The following is an 11504-nucleotide window of genomic DNA, read 5'->3' as shown; positions in this document are numbered from 1 at the left end:
GAAAAGCACTGAAGCTTTTAGGAGGTCTGCTTTCCATTGCATAATGAAGAAATATTATTCATTAAAATAAAATAATTATTAGCTGTGCTTACTTTGGGCATGATGCACTGGCCCACCTCCTGAGCTTATGTTATGCTAGGCACTGTAGAAATTTGTAGTAAGACTGCTCACCCAAGGCAGCTTAACAAGCACGTCCTGAAAAGTGAATGAAACAAGAGAGAGGAGCTGGATGGGCAGGAAAAGGAAAAGGAAAAAAAGGAAAGGAGGGTAGTAAATATGGCATGAGGCACATAATTCCTACCAGTCTTGTGACACAGCCTTTTATGGGCTCAGTGGTCAAAGCTGCATTGACCATTTACACTAACTCTTCCAGACTTTTAGCATCAAAGTTTTGGTATTTTATGTCATTCTGGCCTGAGTAAGACACAAAGATCCTTTAAAATCATTGCATTCCCCACACTTGATGTGTGTCAAACAGGCACTTAGGCAATGCAGCATCCTGCCTTCTAAGCACCAAGGAAGGATGTGCAAACATCTTATAATATTACTTAACATGGAGAAAGACCTCCTTTAACAATAGGCCTGTTGAGAAAGCCCCAAAATGTTCCAGATGCTTTCAGGTGAAGACAGACAGCCAGTGCAGAAGTTGGGGGGGGGAAGGTTGAGTATGTAGCCTAATTCACAATTACTTGTCAGAGGCACTTCCCTGTAGCAATAGTCCTGCACAGCCATGCTCTCACAGGAGAAGAGCTGCTGAGCGCAAGTGAACATTTTGAACCACTCCAATGCTGCACTGTTTCTTCTCATTATATGGACAGACCCTGCCACCATGCTGTTGTCCTTGGCCTCAGAGAGCTTCAGAGGTGGCTTTGCCTCATGTTCAATGGCCAAGGCCACTCACTATCGAGGGCCAGACGTATCTGGCTGTGAGACCGATCTCCACCCCAAGCTTGCTGTGTGACTCTCAGCCTGTCACTCTGGTTTTCTGAGTCTTGCTCCCCCTCTGCTAAGATGGAGACAGTGGTATTTCTGTACCTCACAGTGGGAGGCCCCTTTATCTCTCTGGGCATGTTCTCTTTGTCATCTTATAAATCCTGTCAGGACAAAACCTGGGGATTTTTATACATTTTCCCACTCTGGTTGAGTGGAGCATTAGTAGCAGATCCAGCCATGCTGCTGGTGATCTGGCAGCCCTGGAGCTGCAGATGGCTCAACAGCAGCCCACACAGAGGCCCACAGCACACATGTTGGGCAGCCATCCTGCCTACACACCGTACATCTGATGAGTGCCAAGTGTATATACTGTATAAGAGGCATTAGGCGAGCCCTGTACATTGTCGTACAAGTTTCTGAAATGCAGAAGCCCGCTGCAGGTGTTGATCAGTTTTTCTGTGCTCTTAGGGTCAACGTGATTCCTGGGGTGGATATATCCTTTGATGGGCTACTGGAGTGGCACAGGGTTGTAGTAGCCTGTGGGCTGCTTCTGCTGAAAACTCATCCTCAACCGCCACCTGCTGAGCACTGAGGGAAAATGCAGCAGAAATTCCTGCCTGTGTTCAGGGCTTCATCATGCTGGGACCTAAAGCTGTCACTGAGCGCCAAAATTCAAGTCGATAGCCATGGGGAGATGCTAAAGACAGTGTCACTGGGTTTGTGAATGAAAACCAGCCCATGTTTTCAGGTACCCGAATAGGAACGGGGTTGCTGACTTTAGAACCATAGTCTGAATTGCTGCTCTGGGGATGCAACCAAGAACTCGAGAGTGAGAAAAATACGATGCAGTAGCAGGTAACAGCTTAGCCTAATCCTTTACATGAGGTCATAGAAATAAAGTGCTAGTGTGTTGTCTAATTATAGAAAGAGGAGCTCATCAGGAGAATTTTGAAATCATAAAGATGCCACTGCAGCATCAGCTGCAGGAAAAAAATTCCTTTTTCTTAAATAAATCCAATACCTATGTGATATAAATCAAATTCAGCTCAAGCACAGTGTGCCAGTACCTTAGAAGGCTGGATTTTGTTTGGGCCCATGATGTTATGGCAAACATTGCTGATCCTCTAAATCACGCTCCTTTTCAACTGACTGTTGTGCAGTTTGCAAAATACGCCACAGATCCTCATACTTAAAATCAAGCTAATACATATCCACCTAGGTCAAAACCTCCTCTAAGCAGGGCTATTTTGCCATGTATGTTTACAATGCCTAGTAAATAGGATCTCATCATAATTTATGATGTCTGGAAGGTAGTCTGAAGTGAAATGAAGACTACTCTGACCTCATTTATGAGTACCAGGTGTTTTTTATTTTTAAAGCAGTGATGGAGAAAAAAATAAGAACAGGAAAAAAAAAATCCCCAAACAAACAAATACACTCCCCCTCCCCCCAAACCCCAAACCAACAAAAACCCCTCCTGTGCTTGTAATTACATCTAACAAACCTCTAATGCCACCTGCTGAGAAAACACTGAAGTCTCCAGCAGACTAATTGCATTATTCTTGTTATTGATTTCTTTCAAAATTTATTTTATATAAAAATACTGAAAGGATTTTAAGAAACTTACATGAGCAACTGTGAGTATAATAAATTGAGTGTATTTTTAAAATACCCAAATGACAGGAGTTTCTTTTCAACCCTACTCCAGACACTAACTCGTTGTAATCAAGAAATGGTCCTATTATTCAGCTTTTATTTTCTCTTTCTTCACTCTTAAAGTAGCCACCCCAAAATTATCCTAAAATACATTTGCATCTTTTAATGTGGAAAGGATAGTTTATTAGCAACAGTGTGACTCCTTAAGGACATTGCTTTAGCACTCAGCAAAATAGAAAAAAAAAAGCCGTTTTTCTTAATCAAACCCCATTATACAGCGAGTGCATGCAACCCCAAATACAGCACTGGTCCTTCATAATAGAAAATAGAAATAGAAAAACAGTGAGGCCTACTTTTGAATATCCTTAAAATGTTTTATACCAGCATGAATCTGCTGATACCTGAACAGTTGTACTGTGCCACAAAAATGGAGAATCCAGGCCAATTACTATTCTTCCTGGCAGCGTATTATAAAATTATTACGCAGTATTCAAAAACATCTTCTTTGCTCATCATTCACTGGTGACAGAACTTAAGCTGCAGAGAAGGCTATTAAGTCAACCTAAAAACTGCCAAGTCCTGTAAAATATTGGGAATGCAAACCCTAACACAGAGGCTATTAGAAGCCAAAGGGTTTTTTTTCTCTGCATTTTGCGAACATCTATTGCATGCTGCTCACCCTGCAAATATGCACAAACACTGCTGCTCTACAGAAAAGAGAAAAACAAATGGGAAGCGGTTTGGATGGACAGAACATCGTTAAACAGGGGGGCACAGAATTCAAAATAAAAAGAAATTGTTAACTAGGTAGATTTATCTCAAAGTAAAATATCTCTAAGGTAGGGGCTTGTTTTCATTTTGAGATACAGCACAGAAACACAGTGTGAAACTATAACAATACAATATTAAGATGAACCTCTAGCTGCAGCAGTAGCAGTTTTTAAAACAGACATACAATGGTTCACATAGTAACAGGATTAATATATCAAAGTAGTTTAGACATCCAGTTTTTAGGTACCTTTTAAAATACTTTCAGATGAGAGGGATGGAAGCAAAGAAGGATTTTTACCCAGTTACATTTACTGAAAGAAAAATAAACAAGCTGTTTGTGTTGTTTATGCATTTTCTTCCTGAAAGGAAAAAAGGACTTAGAATATTCAGGACCCTTCTCATTTAAATGTCTGAAACAAAACACAATGGAAGGCATCAACAGTTTGGAAAACAAAGGCTGTCAGTCCATCCACTGCAGACTTCCTGATAAATCCTAACCCCAGTGAGATTTAACAGGCCACATCGTTAACAGCAAAGACCACCCAACCAGTAGCACAAAGGAAAACGGTTAAACCTGACTTTATCAAAGACAGACCAACAACACATTAGTGCGTTGATGAAAACACCACCAAGTAACTGAGGATACTTGTTGGCCTAATTCATGAAAAGAATAAAAGATAAGAATTTACTGCGATGCTTAATACTTGCATAGCAGAAGAACTAGTAAAACATGTATTTGAGTAGTTGATGTATTTTGACACAAAATAATTTCACTTCCAGTTGGGCCTTTCTGTTACACTGGTCACTGCCTTGGGAAAATGATCTTCCCACATCTGCCTGAATGCAGTACCATTGAGCAGACTTGGCAACAGCACAAGTAAATAAAAACGTGCTCATCTGATGCTCACCAGGCTAGATTTTTGACCGGAAAGCAAGATAATTTGAAATGCTTTCCACTTCATCTTCATGCTTTCCATCTTCGTTTCTGGGGAAACCAAGCCACAACTATTCTAAGTGACTTCCTAGATTCACTGAGCAGTACAAAAAAATTTCCTAAATCCTTGATCTAAAGCATAGCTCTTAGATGACCACAGTCATATATACTCAGATACATCTCTGTACCTTACCAGCCCTGTATTTTATTGCATTTTTGCAATATTGGTGGTGTAGCAAAACAAATATTTCCAGGGCAAAATACAAAAAAGAACTCAACAAAAATGTGCATTAATACATCACTTTAAATAAAATGTATCATAAAATGTAGTTGAAGGTACATACATAGTTTCTTCCATGTTGCCTTGTAATGTTATTTCCAAATTGTAAAGAAGTTGGATTTTCTCAGTGTGACAAAGTTGCTGTTCTTGAATATAGTTGACAGGAAAATGATGGCAGCCAGTGATGAACGGACTGAACAGACACTGGGAAACTGTTGAAATGATGAGTAGCATCTTGTTTTCCTCACAACATTCACTTCTTAAGTCAACTAATCATCATTTATTTTGAGACTTGGAGAAAAATATCTGATTTGGTATTTTAAACTTGCCTTATAAACTTTAATATCTATAGGTGACTAACAGTGGATTTTGTTTGGAGGCTTCCCCCCCCACCCCCTTTTTACTTTTTTTTTACAAATTGACAAATTTGCCTATTCTGTGTGATATGAATGGAAGTTTCTTTGGATGACAGACCATTTAAAACAAACACAGCCCAAACACATGCTTATAGCACATAGCTGCCAAGGAGCTGGTACTAAATGTATGTACTTAACACGATCTTCCTACAAAAGCTGGCTCTCTTCCATTACTTTTTATTGCCCTCCTCTGCAAACTTCATCCCAAACGCTAGACACCATTGTGATTCAGAAAGATAGGGAAATGTAACTGATGAAATAGATGCTGGAGATCAATTAGCTGAGGGAGGAGAAGTGGAAGGCAGAATTCATTTGCAGGTGATCTTACAGAAATGAGCATACAAATCTTACTTAAACATGTGAAGTTCTGCTGATATAAATGTCAACTTTTTCCTATATTAAATTAGACCCCATGCGAAGTTATCATCTGGTTTTTGGCTGTTGACTTGAGAAACATGGCTTGCACTTCTAAAGGACTGAAATTTCATATATTAACTTCATAATTTAATTTCATATTTTTTAAAAGGCTTTTTTTTCCTGGCATTTGAGGGCTGTTCAGAAGGCTCTCATGCAACCTTATTTTTAGTAGATGGAATAAAAGGTGAAAATATGCTATATGGAGCAGACAACGTGATTCCCTGTGTCTACGTCCCTTGCAACATAGGCAGAAAGTTACAGGTTTTGCTTTAGACACAGCTGACATCATCTCTGCATTGTTATGTCTCTTGTATGTGCACAGCGTGATCTAGAAAGTGAGTTATAATGGAGACAATCCCACTGCAAGGCTGATAGTAAAAGCTGTGCACAAAAGAACAGTATACCGCTACATACAGCAGAGATACATTGCATTTCTATTTGTTGTACTTCTCAACATGTTCAAATGATTTCCAGACGATGAGTTTTGTTAGTATAGAATTAAGGTAGGATTTTAAATTTCATTTAAAGGCCTCAAGATAACCTGGGAGTAAAAATCCCTGCATTTTGGAGCTGAAGTTGAAAAAAAGAATCACTACATATGTGAAAAGGAGAAATTGCTGTGATGGATCAGACAACTTCAATTTAGTTCAAAGCCCTATTACTGGTGTTGTCAAGTAACGGAAGCTTCAGAGGAAAAGACAAATAGAACTGGTTCAGGTTAGCTGGGGTACAGGAAGTTGTCCGTTGTCTGTATTCCAGGAAATATGAAAACCTTTAGCTGTTACCCCATCCAAACATCTTACCTCTTTGCATTAACTTAGTGTTCTAATGAAAAGTACTTATCTCCTGTATAGAACATTCAGGTCAGCTTCTAAGAACTCTAACTTTGTACTGAAGTCTTCCAAGCGCGTAAGAAAATGTGCTCATTTCTGAGGCTGTCACTGTCCGGCTTGATGCCTTACACATACAAAGCTTCCTCCTCAACAAGAACAGAGATGCTGTGCTGTGATACTTCACACAGCTCGCTGGCTCAGCCAAGTGCCCACAGTGGAGGCTGACTCCCCCTTTACTCAGTTTAACACCCTATCCTCAACTAGAGTACCTTTAAATACCTTTCTGCCTCTCTCCATCTATCTCCACAGGTCCAGAAGATGGACAATTTGTTCCATTACCCAATGCAAAACTATCGGGGGACAGACAGCTTCCTTTTCTGCAGCCGAGAGGGCCATGAGATGAGCAACCTCCTACTCTCCCCTCTCCTAAAGTCACACACAGGCGAGCGTAGCAATAGCTCAGACATGGCTTTGTGCACCCATAACCTGCTGAAACAGGTCTCCCGGAGTTGTGATTACTGTATTTATTTATCCTACCTGCTTTGCAGTCTGTTCTTACGCTGCTGCAGTGGTCAGTGCCATGACATGAGGACACATAGGCATATCTGAGCTGGCATTCAGGTTGGCAAGTCGGGTTCAGCTAGCAACGAACTACAGTTAGGAATTCAATACACAGAGTCAGGCCAAGATGCTTCATAAATACATGACTATGTTCCAGCCTCTGTTTGAAATGATGGAAACTACATCCAGTCACCACATCTAAATGTGAAGTCACAGATTCTGAAGCCTAAATCTGTGCTATTTAAAAAAAACAAACAGAACTCTTGCCCTATGTTATAAACCTGGTCACAAACGTAGTTATCCACAGTAATACAGAGCGTTAAATGTTTTATAAACAAAATACTTTTATTAGACTAGTACATGGGTTATTTTAAATCAAGAATTAAAATACAGTTTGTATTAAACTACTGTTTCAGTTCATTTCACTAAAGTCAAAGTTACTGTAGATCAACCTCAGGAGGTAATATTTATCTGAAAAAAAAAGTTTTTTAAAAATAGAGATGGAATTTCTTTTTCCTTTTTTTATTTAGTGTGTTTCAGCAATATAATTTAAACTAGAAAACTTAGCTAATAGACCATAAATCAGAACTTAACTGGAACTGAATATAGACTGTTTTATTGATCTATTCCTGCTTCTGATGTGAAAATTACCCCATCACTACATTTACGTTTCCATTTTGCTAAATATAATTATTTTTCCTTAGGCTTTCTGTAAGAGCTCCATCCAAGAAAAATATCTTGAGTATTCAGAGATACTCCAGGTACCTAATTGAGCTTATTGGGTAACTGCTTCTAAGAAGACCCCTAGGTAGAGAAATCCCTTCTATTGTTTCTCCTTATTTTACAGACACATCATAACACTATTGCCCTATCTGGGCACTGGTCGTCACATCCAGCCTGGTACAGTACTCAGCAATAGAAAAAATATACTTGGATGTGGCCTCTACAGACCACACTATCACCTGAGTGTTCAGTTACAGTGGTTTTTCATAGATTCACATATTTAAGAAAACTGCTGGTCATGTGCAAAACAAAGAGCAGTCTCTTCTAAAACAAGAGAACCTTTATACAATAAGCAGGCTCAGCATCCCACTTCAGCATGATGCAGTAGCAAGAGAATATGAGCCTCAACTTATATTAAAAAATAGTAACCTGGCATATATAGATACTTCAAGGTCACAGACAGAATTGTGAATTATTACTATTTGTTATTTTAAATTTCAGTTGTATCAGAATCCTCATTCTGACCCAAGTTCTATCACCCTGATGCTGTACAAACAATGCAGAGTTACACTGCGGCTCCTTTGGGATGCTGTTGTGAGCAAAGTTGTTCCTTTTTCATCAGACAGTATGGTTAAAACTGATGACTTCAAATACATCATCTTTTCAGGGACCCATCTAACCTTTTGGATACATTTCTATTTTTACACAATATTCCTCAGGGGCTCAATGGTCTTTATTATTTTTCTCTCATTCCCTGGTTTTAAGGAATGTTATTAGCAACGCTTTGCTCATCAGCTAAAAAATTGACCGTTTTCTTGCTCTTCCAAATGCAAAATAAAACCTTAACTTAGGCCTCTTATTTCAGTAACAAAGGTGTGTCAAGTCAGTCCCACTGGCTCACGTTACACGTGGCAACTTACTATACCACTGTAATTAATTGGATCATTTCTAGCATATGCCCATTTCCTCAAAGGTACAGGAGGGGCCTGCCTCTGTTCTCTTCATTGATCCTGATGCCACAAAGGTCTTGGCTAGATGACATGAAGAACCTGGACTGCTTTATCTTTTTTAAGGGACAATTGGAAGAAAGGGGTTCAAACTTTAATGAGTATTTCCCCCACCCTGTCACTGTCCAGATTATAGCTTCCCACGTAATGTAGGAGCAACATTTTGCTGCAACATCAACTCTTTGCCAAATAATTTAACTCACATCAGTAACAGCCACCTCCAAACTGAACCTGTCATCCTATGCAAGACTTAACTACATCAACTTAAATTCATGTCAAGTTAAACAAAGGAACCTTTCTTATATAGGATATAGGATTCCTATATATTATATAGGATTCCTTCTACACACCCATTTCCTGGTAGGTTTCTGTACTTTTTGCTAATCTTTTATTGCTGCCCGCATGCCAGACACTCCTCTGCCAGCACCTCAATATCCCCATTCTCAAAAGATTTGTCATGGATTTATTCTAAAATACAAAATTTGATTGCTCATACACGGTCAGATATTCAGCCCAATGTATATATAGCAAATAGGTTTTGAAAAACACAGGTTTTCCAACAAGTGATTACATTTCCATTTAATATGTGAATACTTCCCCGTTATATAGTAAGAATACGAAGTACAGAAAAATTAATTAAGATAATGATCTGGGAAAGAGAAATCTTGGTGTTTTAGAGAGTCATCTCCCGCATCTAGTGGAAATAGCACATATACACTATAAAGTTGTACACAGTACTGTAATACATAAGACATAATTTTCCAATTTCCTGGAAGAGAGTCGTGAAAGCCAGTTACAAACAACTAGCTCATATTTTCTCCAGAGTAAATGACAGGAAATACATGTAGAAACTAGAGTAAGGAGGGATTGTATAGCAGTGTCATTAAAACAGTCAAAAAAAGCACTGATCCTGCAGTTGAATCTGAGTAGTCATACACCTGAGCAAGACCAAAAACAGTTTCTCCAAAAAGTCTGATCAAAATTCAGTAATAAAATCAGACAGAACAATAATATTAGCTTTTAAAGAGTTTGACAGTACAGTAAGACCATTGAAAATATCCCTGTTTTATCGATTACATTCCAACAAAAATCATAATCTGAATTACAAGTACAATGCGTATCTGCATAAGCACCAAGATAATATAAAGTAAAAACTTATCCATCAAGACCCTCTGATAAATGGTCCCCTATACAAATGAAAATTTTTCATGTACATTTAAGTACTTTTGGCAAGAGGTACAGATTCCATAAAAGAAAAGTCACTGCAAAGTCTGAAAAAAATTCTAAAACTTGAAAACTCGAAAAAAGATCAAAGGTAGAGCATTTTCTAATGGTCTGATACATAATAAATTCTGTCAGTAAATTCTGGTTTTAGAAATAGCAAAATTCACTCCAGTTCCTGAGATAAACTGCAGATCAATTGCGAAGATTTACCAGATTGTACCAAACTTTCTTTCTCACCTCCTTTTACACACTGCAAACAAGGTTTGAACCGAAGCTTCTGCTAAACTTACAAGTTAGCAAAGCACGTGAAAGATCAAAACATTCAAATTTTCTTTTCCACTATAAAAAAAGAGACTGGCAACTTAGGTCAGAGACAGATAGACGTTAGCCACAGTCTGTCAAAATAATTTTCGGACAGAGGCAGTTGTTTTAAATTAACTGCACTTGCATCTTTCAAATTAATCTAATTCTTTCTTTCTATCCTGTTTTCACTGGCAACTGCTCTTATTCATCCATCTGCTGTTTAAGAAAGCATACCGTACACGAGTTCAAAATCCTAGGATCAAATTTTTTAAAAGAGTGTGAGTCACCTAACAGCTCAGCACATCTGATTGTAGTACGCCGGAACCATCAATGTGCTCCATTACTACTAGCCATATGGTCAGTTCCTAAGTTAGCATTAATTTTGTGCTCCATCTTCTGCAAAACTGCTGGAAGATCCAGAACAGAAGAAATAATATAATGAGGTACTGGGGAGGTATCTACCGGGGTAGTCATTGCTTTGTTTAACCAGACAGTTGCTTTCAAGCCAGCATTCAGGCCTCCTTGAATATCTGTATCTAGAGAGTCACCAACCATAACGCACTCTGCGGGCTGCACCCCCAGGAGATCGCAACAGTAATGAAATATGGATGGCGCCGGTTTCTCCTCTTTCTGCTCTCCTCCCACAACGATGGCATCGAAGTAGGGCTGACAGGCGCACGCTTCGATCTTCTCCCTCTGCGTCTGTTTGTCGCCGTTCGTCAAGAGCAGCAAGCGGAGCCTTTTCCGCAGCTCGGTGAGCATGCCCCGCGTGTCCTCGGCCAGGGTGAGGTGCTGGAGGCGGGTCGTTTTCCACAGGAAATAGCACTCGGCGGCCAGGCTTCGGTTCACCTCCCCCCCGATCGTCTCCTGGATCGCCTCCTCCCAGTGCGAAATCCGCAGGTCGGTGATGCACATCTTGGCGGGATCGTGACACTCCTTGAGAAGCTTGGCCTGGACCTTATCGCAGATCACGCGGGCTTCCCCCTCGCCGTAGCGGTGCTTTGACTGCAGGGCACTGATCACCTTCAACAGACAAGAGGCCCCTCATCAGGGCGCTACAGGCACGGAGCCTGGCGCCGCGCCGCGCCCCCCTCCCTCCCTCCCGCTGACGGCCCCCGAGGGGCCTCCGGCTGCGCGTCGGTGCCGGTCAGGCGGTACCGCGGCGGGCGGGGAGGGGGGGGGCGCGGCCGCCGGGCCGGGAGGGGTCAAGGGCAGTACCTCCTCGATGGCGCGCCGCCCGGCCGCCGCAGTGTCGACCAGCGTGTTGTCCAAGTCGAAGAACACCGCCTTGACGCCGTGCGCCCCCATGGCGCCGCCTCTCGCGAGAGCCGGCCCGCTATAACGGCCGAGCCGCGAGGGCGGAGGTGAGCGCCCTATCCACCGCCAGAGCCGCCCCCGCCGGGCACGGCGGGGCCACGCCCCTCGCCGCCGCGTCGTCCCCCCCCC

General features: G+C 41.1%; 1 protein-coding gene across 1 annotated transcript; it reads right to left on the bottom strand.

Moving 5' to 3' along the window:
* Positions 1 to 9098: 9098 nt before the first annotated feature.
* Positions 9099 to 11402, bottom strand: NANP (N-acetylneuraminic acid phosphatase). Its single transcript, XM_075043105.1, has 2 exons — positions 11277 to 11402; positions 9099 to 11081 (listed from the first exon to the last, which is right to left on the bottom strand). The coding sequence occupies exons 1-2, from the start codon at positions 11364 to 11366 to the stop codon at positions 10386 to 10388; spliced, it is 786 nt and encodes a 261-aa protein (XP_074899206.1). The 5' UTR covers positions 11367 to 11402; the 3' UTR covers positions 9099 to 10385.
* Positions 11403 to 11504: the final 102 nt, after the last annotated feature.

The sequence above is a fragment of the Buteo buteo genome, chromosome 12 (genome assembly GCF_964188355.1).
Source record: "Buteo buteo chromosome 12, bButBut1.hap1.1, whole genome shotgun sequence".
Classification (NCBI taxonomy): Eukaryota; Metazoa; Chordata; class Aves; order Accipitriformes; family Accipitridae; genus Buteo; species Buteo buteo.
This window is presented reverse-complemented; position numbering and strand designations above follow the sequence as displayed.

Excerpts from the sequence above, each read along its gene's own strand:
- NANP (XM_075043105.1), bottom strand. The coding sequence starts at position 11,366 with ATGGGGGCGCACGGCGTCAAGGCGGTGTTCTTCGACTTGGACAACACG. Across the intron at positions 11,082-11,276 it reads GGCGGCGCGCCATCGAGGAG|GTGATCAGTGCCCTGCAGTC; the intron begins GTACTGCCCTTG and ends TGTCTGTTGAAG.